The sequence below is a fragment of the Atta colombica genome, unplaced genomic scaffold (assembly GCF_001594045.1).
Source record: "Atta colombica isolate Treedump-2 unplaced genomic scaffold, Acol1.0 scaffold47, whole genome shotgun sequence".
In the NCBI taxonomy this organism is placed as follows: Eukaryota; Metazoa; Arthropoda; class Insecta; order Hymenoptera; family Formicidae; genus Atta; species Atta colombica.
This window is the reverse complement of record NW_017259536.1, coordinates 1,869,316-1,881,839: the sequence shown is the minus strand read 5'-3', so window position 1 is coordinate 1,881,839 and position 12,524 is coordinate 1,869,316. Positions and strand designations below refer to the sequence as shown.

Below are 12,524 nucleotides of genomic sequence, written 5' to 3'. Positions count from 1 at the left end.
TATATATATCAAAGAAAAGCCGTTACAATTAAAATAGCCAGACAACAAAAAAAGTGTCTAAAATCATAAGACGTTTTTTGCGTCTAAAAGACGACTTAAAGACGTCATAATTTTAGACTTTATGTTATTTGGATACTTATGAAATATTTAATAATTGTTTAAAATCTCGATCGAGCACTTTTGCCATGATAAACTTTGATAAACTTCTTTGATAAACTTAGGCAAGGTTAATTTACAATAGACAACTCAGCAAAATCATGCTGCTTATCTGTTGTGATAATTATTTTTATATAATATCTTTTAATAAAATTGTTAATAATTTAAAAATATCTTGTATTTATTGCTATTTTATTCCGATTTGTAGATTTCAAATAATTATTAAATATTTCATGATAAGTATTTCTATTACATTATGCCTATAGATTTTTAAATATATTTCCGGTGCTATTTGTCAACGTAAAATGATTTTTTTTAAAGAGAATGTGTGTGATTCTTCAAGAATTGTTAAATAAACAAAAAAATTTAATCTTTATCAACGTAATATTAATATTCGAACAACTCGTTCGTAAGAAACTTGATCTTTATTATTATACGCGCATTATGATTATATGGATTTAAATATATCCTAGAGCAAATATGTTTACAATATAAGAAAAAATTTACCAGTTTGTCTGATGTTATCACGTTGTCCAACTGGAGAGACAAATCGAAGCCTGCTAAGACTTTATAGATATATAAACATATACACCTATCACTTATTACAATTTAAATTATAATTATCAGAACAAACGTAATTAAAATCACAATTTATTTGGACAGTATAGTAATAAAGTCTGTTCGTTTCAATTAATAGCCCGTAAAAAATTAATAGCCCGAATTAATTTTATATACATCGACAATAAGAAGCGAGATAAAAAAATTTACAAAAATATCAGTTATATCATCAGTTTATCGCATTAAGATGGTTCTTTAATAAAGTGCCAAAAATTTAGGGTGCCTTACCAGGGCCCACCCAAAATTACAAATATCTGCATAATTTGGATATAAAATAGTAAAAATGCATACATATCTTAATGAAATAGTATGGAACATATGATAATAAATTAAGAGCTGCATCTTCATCGAACGGAAACAAGATAAAATTATGTTTACTTTTCGAAGTTAAATTTATATGCAAGTTTATGCACGTAAATATCTTTCTTTCCTTGAATGATCCTTGACCTATTATTTTTTTATGATCATTAAAATCGTAATTTTTAAAACTATAATTATAATTTTGTTTTTAAGAAGAAAATCTATGATAAAATTTGTACACAGTTAACAAAGAAGCATTTGCGAGCTTCATCTATCATTAAGATTACATTTTCAACATTTTTTTCTCTCTTATTTCATCATTAACCTATCATAGAATTTTGGTCACACGTCAATTTCGGTACTTCATTATATAACAAAATTAGACATTTCTATGGCAACTCGATTTATTAAAGGATCATCTTAAAAATTTCCAATGAGTTTTACACTTGCGTTTTACACTTTTTCACTTCAACGAAAGAGACGGAACCATATAATACGTTAATTATATTACTTAACAATTTCAAAACAAAATCCACGAAGTATTATTTTTAATGTCAAAAATGATATACATAAGCGATAATTTTATTATAATTATTCTGTTTATCCTATTACAGTTAATCGTTTCATTACATCAAGATGAAACTTATAGATAGGCTAGAATGACGTAGTCAACTTTTAATTTACTGTGAAAATCGGTCTTCCAGTATCTTTAATGTTATCACGCGTTCTAACTTGTTATATCTGTCAAAATATGTTATTTTATCGGACACTATGGATCGATATAGGATACGATAAGTACTAGATTCACCCATGCCGAACGTAGCGAAGAATTCCCCCGACGGTGACGAGATCAAGTTGTGTACTGTTGTGAGACGACATCGCCTTGAAACGCATTTAATGCGTTTCTACTGTACATACATACCTACGTACGAAGCGTTAGTACATAATATATTAGTTTATAATAGGTACCTGCTACGTTTGACGTCTCGCTCTAGAAACGGTAAAGCTCAGTTGTGTTTGATATTCCTACAACAGCACGAAAACTATTTCTCGTTTTATCTCAAATTGTCTCACGATAATCCTTCGGTACACACTATTATAAACTTGATAATCATAAAAATGCTGAAATTTTTAATTATGTAACAGACTCCTATACAGAATAAATGCGTGTGTTTGCGTTTTATTGATCGCTTGACGCAGACTATCGTGAATTGTGAATGGATGATGGTCGTCGTCCGATATGTGATACGCTACTAGTACTGAAAAGATATAGTATGTGTAACATTAACTATGTAGATTTTTAATACTGGCAATGTATATCAGAAGAAGGTCAACGTCTAATGCAACTATCAGTCAGAATTTTTTCTATGTCATTCTAGATAAAATGTAATTTTCTATTCTAAAAAAGACTTTATTTTACACTTAAACAAAGATCGAATACATGCTAACGTGTGAAAATGTTATAATTGATGTAAGATACAATGATACGGTTCTTTTTTTAAATATTTGCAGTATAAACAAATTGAATTCATTGAGAAGATACATTGAAATTATTCTTGTGTATATTTTTTATTTAAATTGTCATATTATTGTTATAAACAAGCATATTTTTTTTAGAAAAATGCATATAAAGTGCATAAATTAGAAAGGCAAATATAGTATTATCTATTGTTCTTGTTTTGGTATTAAAATGCGAGATTTGTTTAAATTTGTATAAAAGTATTGCATATGTACAAAAATATAACATATAAGTTCACAATTTGTAAATTTTATACATTTATTATTATTTACTAATTGTAAGATTCATATCAAGCTATTCAAAAAATTATGGAAATTTATATTACTTGTGTCTTTAATAAGTAAAAATTAAATAAAAATTAATTAAAAAATAATTAAAATCGAACAACTAGTGCTAGATGTTAATGATATTCTTTTTCAAGCTATATAATATAGAACAATTAATTAGAATCATTATATAAACGACAAGGATGATAACAAGTAAGCGAAATATCTACCTTATCGTTTAATGATAATTTGCTTCTATATAAAGTCTAGAGATGTCATCGAGTGTGTTGTTTCGAATATGCTATTATCTTGTTATCTTAAAGACAATCTTCTTATTTAATTTATAGTAAATTGTAATTGATTTTTTTTGTATATATTAATAATTATTATAACATTATGTAATACAATATAAAGTAAAGTTCTAATTGCTTTCAATAAATCATAGAAAGTAGGCTATAAATGTGTGTTTCAGAATACACGCAACTTAGTAAGAATAATTTTTTAATAATATTGAAAGATAAGATGGTAAATAAATAAAACTTGAAGATAAATTTTTATAATACATAAAATACATATTAAGTTTTAAATTTAATTTTTGCATTTCACGCTCGTTTATATGCAATATCGAAATAATTAGATCAAATGAGTATATTCCTCGAAATTTTTTTCAAAGAGCAGTTTGCTTCAAACGTAAAACAAAATAAGAGATTAGGGTCTCCAGCTTTAATACACTATAAAAAATTTAAAAATTTTCTTGGAATTGACACACATTTTGCATACAATTTACTGCATGCACTTTTTTAGGGTCAACTAATATAGATAGAAAAAATCGCGCGAAGTTTGCCGCACGAAAAGTGGAAATCCATCAAGATTAAATATCATAATGCTTAAACACGCTTTATAGCGTGTATATTAACTTCTAAAACGCCAGGTGAAGATTTCGCAGCAATGTCGGAATATTCTTTGGATTCTTTAGAAAATGTTGAGGATAATTCCTTGAAGAAACGTAACTCGATCAACAGTGATAATAACGATAACCTAGGAACAATCAAATCCAATGACAGATTCAGTAAGAATACATTTCAATTGAATTCTACATTAACAACGTTATCTCAGATTAAAGGTATCAAAAAAAGATGTACTAAATTTAATCTTAGAAAATAAAAAGTTTTAAAAAAAGGATTTAATAATAATCAAAAAAATATCTCTAATAGTTTTGACAAAAAATTTGCTTCTTTGAAGAAAACAATATTATATTTTTAAAAGATCAATAAACTAAATTAATTCTGCCTCATCAAATTAAAAGAAAAGTCGCGAAGTGAAAGGCAAAAGAATAGCTTATGATATATAATGTCGATATTTATAAAAAAATAACGTGAGATTTGGTTGAATATCTCTTCAAGATCTGTTGAAGGTAATGCTCCGGGATTAAAATCCTATATTATCGTATTACATTGGAAACGGCTCTCGTTTTCCCCTCGTTAACGGGAGATAATTGCGCGCGGGAACGTGTATACGTGGCGCGTAAACAATAAAAAAGACGAGGCAGTAACGAGAGACGATCCGCATAATGCGATTCGCCGTAATCCGGAAAGTCGTAGCTTTCGTTGACGGACGGACAGATAACGCGCACTAATTAATTAATGATTAGCACACAGTACCACCAATATGGCGATGGTCGTCGGGAAGTCGATTGAAAGTTCGATGGCAGTCTGAGAGCTTGCGGACTGAACGCAAAACCGAAGGCGATCGATCGTCTCGTTAACGACAGTACCAATTATATAATATAAAACGTAATATCTGTGGTTGATTCTCCTCCTCTCACTTGGTCGTTCGCGGTAATGTAAAACTCCGCGGGATAATTAAAACGACGGACAAAGTAGGTGGGATAAAGTAACGCGAGAGAGAGTAACGTGAATAGCAAGGAAATCCGCTATTGATTCTAACGGGAAAAATGCGGGAAAGAGTGAGAGAATAATGGAATTTTATTATATTCCGGGCGAAAATATATCGGAAACGATAAACGGTAGAACATTAAAGAGAGAAGAGTTATGTTAGGAGAAAGAGATACATTTTATACTCGTATGTTTTATATGTCGCCGTATAAGTTAACAGAATTATAATACAATGCGTGCAAACGCGGATGTTAATAAATGGAAAAATTACACGAGTACAAATTGCGTTACGTCAATTGTAAAATATTTAGAAACGCTGACCTATTTCGTGATGATATAAGTTTATCTAGTTTTTATGCAAGTACAGCTTCGCCGTGCAAAAGAGCGCATTCTAATCACGCATTCTCTCGACAATCTTTTAGACAATATGACGGAGGCCAACTGCACCGTACGTGAGGACAGATGCACGGGAACAACCGGCGTCAGGAATTCGATAATTACGAGCGGAAGAGGATTCGCCCGACGACAACAGGAATGCCGCGCGACTCGGGAAGAACCATGGCTTTGCATAAGAAAGAGGAACGACGTTGGGGAACGGCATTCAGGAGAAAGCGACGAGAGTTGTCGTCGTCGTTGTCGTCGTACGTCAAGACCGACGACGATGGCAACGACGACAACGACGACGACAGAGATGGAGCAATGTTCCCTGGGGGCGCGAAATTCTTCGTCAAAATGCAGTCTGCGCGACAACGGGGGTGGTATGAGAGCCGACAAAAAACTCGGCAACGTTCTCATACCATCGATCCGGGAACCGGCCAGGACTACTTCGTATCTGGAGCTTTATCGGCGCAGATTCAGTTAGTCTCTAACGAGATCCTTCTTTGGAACATACGCGGAACAGTGTCGAAACGTGTTGCCGGCTTCTCGCGTCGCGCTCGTCGACGGTGGATCTTGATAAAAAAGAGGCAAAGCGGTGCAATTTTCCCCTGAGGGCGTTTACTTTCTTTCGTGATTAGAAGTCGGGTGCGTTCTGCGTCGCGAGAGAGATTGGACGAAGGGAACAATCAGATTCCCAATCCGACGGACGAATCTTGTCGCATAGCTTGACGTTGTCGTTTCGTTTCTTAAAGTAGAGAAATTTTTAAATTGCGAAGATAACAGGCCAACGAAATTCTAGGCCCCGTGTTACCTATGTTTTCCATTTTGATCCGGTATGAGGAAAGCATGGCGACAAATGTACCAATTTTAGAGTCCAATTTTCATGAATACAAAAGTTAAAATTATCATTTCAAATACAATGCAAAAAATGGTCTGTTTCTCTTCTCTGAACTTTTAAATTGAAGTAAGCTTTTTAGCTGAATTAATTTCCCGCTCAGAGAAACTATTGACATTGAATTATAAATGTGAATGTGCGAATTCTCTCTCTCTCTCTCTCTCTCTCTCTCTCTCTTTTTTATCTTTTGAACAGAAAAAGCTTTTATTTGCGTAATTTATGGGGATCTTATGTAAATTTGTCAGAAATTTTTTCTCCATTGCACACATGAGAATCTCGACTATTCGCTAATATACTGTCATTTACCCTATGTCCAAGCGACACGGTAGGGTTGAGAATACTGAATCACACATTCGAGTTTTATTCAAACACGTTATTGTAAGGCATGGAGTTTTATTTTGCGAGATGCTCGCCGCGAAGGGAGACTTTACCGCGGCGCGATGCAGGCATAGCTACCACAGTTTCTACATATTACGGCGCAGTAAAGTTGCACGATGAAAAAAGTTATATTTTTGCGAAAGGGGATTAAGCGTCCGCTTCCTGTAAAATATCTGAAACTTTCGCCAGAAATACTGTAACCGCTTTACTTTTTTTTTTCTGCGATGCACAGGTCTGTCTCCTAATTGTGAAAGTAAACTAATTTTTCGCACAGGAAGGATGACAGGATCCATAATTATACAAAAAATATTTTTTTGATAGTTTATTATTTTAAATAACTTTTGTTACTAACAGATATATTCATCATCTCTCATCTCATGTTTAGAAAAATAGAAAATAATAAAATTAAATTATGATATTCTAAACTTTCTTTTTCAAATAAAACAAAATCAGTTAGAGTAATTAAATACTTTTGGCCAAAATTAAAATAGTAATTACATCATATTTATAAATATTTATATTTATATTACTTATATTTATATTAATAAATATTTTGCTCATTTACCAATTTAATACATTTTTTTTAAAGAAAGAAAAAACTTTTCCAGACAATAGGTAAAAAATATAATAGTATCTTGCCCTCTAGCTTCTAAAAATCCTGTCATCCTATAGAAGTACGACGTGCGAAACTTTTCAAGTGCTATTCTCTTCAACGAAGAACCGGCGCTGCCTCGAGAAGTCGACAACGTCATTTTTCACGTCGCTGTCCTCCACTTTTCACGTCACTTTTCCTTTCCGCGTGGAATTCGTTTTCTTGACTTTGCCAATAGGTCATAGTTCATGATTAAACTAATTGAGGCATCTGGTGCGTACGACCGTTTTGTGCGATGACAAGCGACAATTGTTTGTTCTACTCTTCGTCACGGTCGTCAGGGCTAATTTCGCGTCGCCAACAGGAAGTTGGGTCGTCACTCTCCTTTTTTTTTCTTTTTTTTTTTATTTTCTTAGATGTCCCGAGGTACTCGCGTATCCAGTCTCCGGAGGGTTCCACCCTGTCGATTTGTGGCGACAGTCAGCTCGAGGAGCTCAGCTTGGATGAGAGTTGCTCGTCCCTTCCGGGCACCTCGAGGGATGACGGCAGCGAGCTTAGCTTCTATCGTCGCTTTGTCGAAGATCACGCCGTTTGTGTGACGCATACTAGAAGATCTCGCGAAATATTACGTCAAGGAATAACTTCAAATACCGTCTCTCTGGAAGAGCAATGCGAACGTAGCGTGTCGGACAGCAAGCTGAAGAAACCGACGTATCGTCCGTATACTATTGAGGAGTATAGAAGCTTATCGGTGCCGAGACCTGATCGATCTCTGGGTCCTGATAAAGATGAGGTGCAGGCAAAGGTGTGTTTTTGCGATAAATAGATAATAATATAATTTTATGTTACTTCACTGGGTGCATTTAGAACGACAACCGTTCATTATAAGCGCTCAGTGAGCTCTTTCATTGATCTCTTTGATTGATCTATATTTTAGACTCTAATGGATTATGCTAATCAGATGAAAGAGCTCAGTGAACGATTGCTATTCTGAATGAATACACAAAAAATATACTAAATTTTAATAAATTATTTGTTTGAATAGTGCCAATAAATATAAATATTTATTTATTTGATACAAAATCATTAATTTCTATATGAATATTTATTAAAATATTTATTAAAATTTAGTATATTTTTACAGAAGTCTCTAAAAAAAGAACTCTGTACTAATGATATAGTAAAAGTGGTTTCAGACAAATTGTTTGAAAGTGTAATATTTTTTTATTTTTTTGTAGTTTAGTAGAAGTAGTTCTTGAGATACAAATCTGAAGATAATTTGTTAGATCATCAAAATAATTGCGTAAGGGCTGGTTGTTCCATATCTTCGGATAAATTATGTAACAATTTATTTAATGGACAAAAGAGTAAAAGAGTAAGAAAGTAACAAAATTAAAGAGTAGCTGAAATTTATCGAAAGGTAAAACAATCCAGCCTAAGACGCTCAAGTTGATTTCTAGAACGTCAAAACTTTTTGCAGCATTATTCATCGTGCTTTGGACGTTCTACATAATTATTTTGATAGTCCAATAAAATTTATTTCAAATCTATAGATATCTAATTAAATTTTTAAGTCCTTCAGCAAAACTGGTCTTTAAAAATCTTTCTCTCACGTTCTGAGATTAAATATTAATTTGAGCGAAAAAAGAAAAATAGAAAAAAAAAGAAATAGTGCGAAATAGCAAATTAAGCGCAACAAAGTAAAAGGATATAATAATTCAATAAAAAAAATACAATTTTAGTAATATATAAAAGTATTGCTAAAATATCGCTTTTTGTAATTGTTAAAATATAGAATAGAAAAAAAGTATATATTTTTATGCATATTTTGTTGTATATTTATAGTTTTGATGCATTTAATTCAATGATCAAATTTGTTGAACCAAGATTCGTAGGTGTGGCACGCAATTCTCATTTCTGAAAATTTATCCTGCACGTTCAATGAAAGTTACTGGGACAAGGAAAGTTTTCTCCCTTCGATAAATTCACGTTTTCTATATTGCTTTTTCTTGATAATGAGTATAAAAGTATTTTATATTACTCAGGAACGTCATTAAAACTTGGCGTGCCGAGTTCGCTTGTGCTTTTATCGCGAGAATTTATCTTTGCCCCGTTTCTTTTATCTTTATCCTTTTATCTCGCTAGATGTTTATTGCTGCGTCTTCCCCGTTGGTGTCCTCGATGTGAGGTAATTACGTTACGGACTGGATCGCACCGAGAGTACGTACGTTAATAAACAATGTTCTCTTGGCCCGACGAAGTTACACAGTTACGGCGCAGGAACGTAACACTGGGATTCGATTAATGCGATAATTCGATTAATTCTTCAACATCGTCGATGCTTATCGCCAATTGATGCAGCTCGTAGTAGGTCATCTCAGTTGTACCATTTTGCAGTAGCACAGCATGAATAAACAGTTTCGACAATAAAATATGGAGCAAAATGACCATTTCAAATACCGGTACATGGCAAGAGAAAATTCGGTATCGGGTCTGACGAAATAATACAAAAATATGGACATAGAGAACTTTTTGGCACGAAATAGAGAGGGCTCGATTCGCGAAATGGAAACTTTTACCGTGCGATTTTATTTCATGTCGTGCTGGCCTTGTCGATAAGTTGCCACAGTCGAGAAAAGCTTTCCTTGCCGGAAAAGCGAAGCGAAGGAAATTCTGAGTCGTATTACGAGGACTCTACGATACAGTAACCCTTTCGTATTGGAAGACTTAGCACTCCTTTTTAAAGGAGTTGCGTCGGCGACGCGAATAGTGCTTCGTAGTTTCAATCTAATAAGCACGCAACTCGTTTTCAGGATCGAGCGCGCCTATTTCCGCTCGTGCGTCTATTCCCTATTTCCTCTCGGCGCAGATACACAATATCAAATTAGGGGCTGCGTACGACAAATTGCAGCCCCGACAATCACTCGTGACGATGAGCGTCACGCCAACGAGTCTTCCTCATCTGTCTCTGGAAGACGCGCAAGAAGCGCTTCGCAGTTTGTCACCGAAGCGAAAAATTCAATTCGCGAAGTACTTTAATCCGCTAATTGCTATAATCGTTTCTCCGCGACGTAAAAGTCAAGAGTACGTTACATCCGTGCGTCTCTCGGTAACAATGGAATTGTCTGGATAAACTGTTGTAGCGAAAATTTTTGAATTATTTCTCGCAAGACCTTTAAAATATTCCTTGCACTCCGAGCTTTCCTTGGCCTCACGTGTATGGCCTCCTTTTCCTCTATAAAACATAATTTTTCATCAATTTTACCGGAATGCGAGAAATGGGAACTTCATAGGTTCTGATGTTTCTAAAATACAAGTACCTAATTTGTGCCTTTGTGCACTTTTCGTTTTCAGACCTCCTTATTTTCACTCAAAGCTTTCCTATACACGCTTTTGTTTAAATATTACAGAAAAAAAAATAAATTGGATGGTACAGCAAATCTGTAACTTACTGCACGAATTTAACATCTGTAACTATAAGAAAATTTGATGATTTAACAAATCACTAATGTTATTCAGCTATCAACTTTGCTACTTCAACATAAAAAATTGACTGTCTACATATTACGACTGTAGATTTGCTAAATCAGTGAAGTTTTCAGCTGTGTTTTTTTCTGTGATATACTTTTTATACGACCTCAGAGAGTCCACTCTAAGTCGTCAATAACCGCAAGTATTACATATTATAGAGCTATGTTCGGATATTAATATTTTGCAGAAAGGGATGCCTTTCTCTTGCGTTCCTCCACAGTTGATAACGCAAATTTCATAAATTAGATATGCAATATATAAACGGGGAATGCCGCTTATCAGTGACATCTGCAGATTCGTAAAATGACATTCCAGCCGACGCGACGTTCTTCAGGTCTGACAGTCGCGACGTCGCGGAATTTCGCACACGAATCCTCTCGTTGTGGATCGCCGCGCGACGGCAGGTGCATAGCGCGACGCAGGAAAATAGCTGTCATCTTCATAGTTGGAGGGAACGCAGTAAATTCCCGCGGTCTTTGAACGTCTCAACCCGGCTCGACTGGCGGAGGGCGGGCGTTCTGTAAATTTTTCAAGACGCTTCTTGCGCGGTCGGCGAAACGCGCGGAAAACAAGCTTACCTTAGAGCAAAGACTCCAGAGAGAATCAAAGGAAAGTGGAGTGGATAGTGTTCTTTATGCTGATTGGTTCTGCCATTTTCAGGTTACTTCCGCAAATATGTATACACGCGGAAAAAAAAGATTGTTTAAAACAACTAAAATCTTTACTGATTCAGCAAATCTACAGTCATTATACATATAGTCAGTTTTCCAATGTTAAAATAGCAAAGTTATACAGTCGAATAAAATTAACGATTATAGATAATTATATTTGCTGTAGTGACATAACAAATTTGTTTATACAGCAAAGATAACTTTCTGTGGAAAATCAATACATAGATCAAAATTATTAACAAAACGTGCCAGCTAAACATGCCGTGTATTTTTGCTGCTGTAATAAAGAAACTTGTTACATTAGTAATTTTTTTTCTAGCAAGAAATTAGTTGAATTAGGATACTGATAATTGCTTACAGACGTAATTTCTTTGTTGAAACATTAAATCTTCTTGCAATTAGTTATATTTACATGTTGAACTCGCGTAGTAAGTTATAGCTTTGCTAAATCACTCCATGTATTTCTTTCAGTTTTGATGTTTAGTGCTGGCAGTTGTATTGTACATTGAAACACGATTTAATCGGGATTTGAAGTTTAAAGAAGTTAAATGTCCCGTTTGTTACTAAAGATTACCTAAAACTGGCAGACTTTCGATAAATTCGCTCCTTTCTCTTAATATTCTCTGGAAAATTCTTCTTACACATATCAGTAACCGTTTGCGCGCGGATCGGTGTGTTTGTTCGCTCGTGTATCTGGAAAGAAGCGGAATTCCGAGTGTGGCTCGTGCTCCCCCTGTCATGCCGTTTTCGTAGAAACAATTTTAGCAGATTGGAAATTAAAATTTCACGAGGCTCCATCGCGGTAGCGCTAGTTCGACCATCTCGAGACGTCGGAAACCCTTTCTGTTTAAACGCGCCTCGGGATAAACGGAAGTGCTTCATTATTGCGTCACAGAGACTTCCCAGCATCGCTTCGAAGCCATGGGCGGAAATGCTGAGCCTGCGGTAAAAAGTTTCGAAGTGTTTCGCCTTCCCGTTGCGGACGAAAAAGAACGAAGATGTCACGCGTCATCTTCTTTTACTAAGCGTCGCGAGTAACTGGAAAACGAGTTCATAAAACTCATTTGAGCATGCACATTTACCGCATTTGATTATGTAAATTATCTTAGGTTATCTCTTTATAAAAATTCATATATATGTAAATATTTCAGTTTTTATTAATTACAAGACAAATATTTTGCTAAATTGTTTAAAAAATGTTTGAGCTTTTGAACTTTGTGCACTGAGAGAAATGATTTTGTTAGGAACCAATCAAGGGAAAGCAAATGTGATATTTGTTAAAAAACCAATCGATTTGTTACGATTGCAAATTAATTCGTCAATGT

At 34.3% G+C, this 12,524-nt stretch overlaps 1 protein-coding gene across 1 annotated transcript in view; it reads right to left on the bottom strand.

The window, feature by feature from the left end:
- Positions 1 to 1,924, bottom strand: part of LOC108691441 (dipeptidase 1-like) — a 9,431-nt gene extending 7,507 nt beyond the window's left edge. Inside the window, exons 1-2 of the mRNA XM_018199193.1 lie at positions 1,874 to 1,924; positions 664 to 693 (exon numbers count right to left, since the gene is read on the bottom strand). Of these exons, the coding sequence (XP_018054682.1) occupies positions 664 to 693; positions 1,874 to 1,886 (43 nt within the window). The 5' untranslated portion in view covers positions 1,887 to 1,924. The remainder of the gene's footprint in view (positions 1 to 663; positions 694 to 1,873) is intronic.
- Positions 1,925 to 12,524: the final 10,600 nt, after the last annotated feature.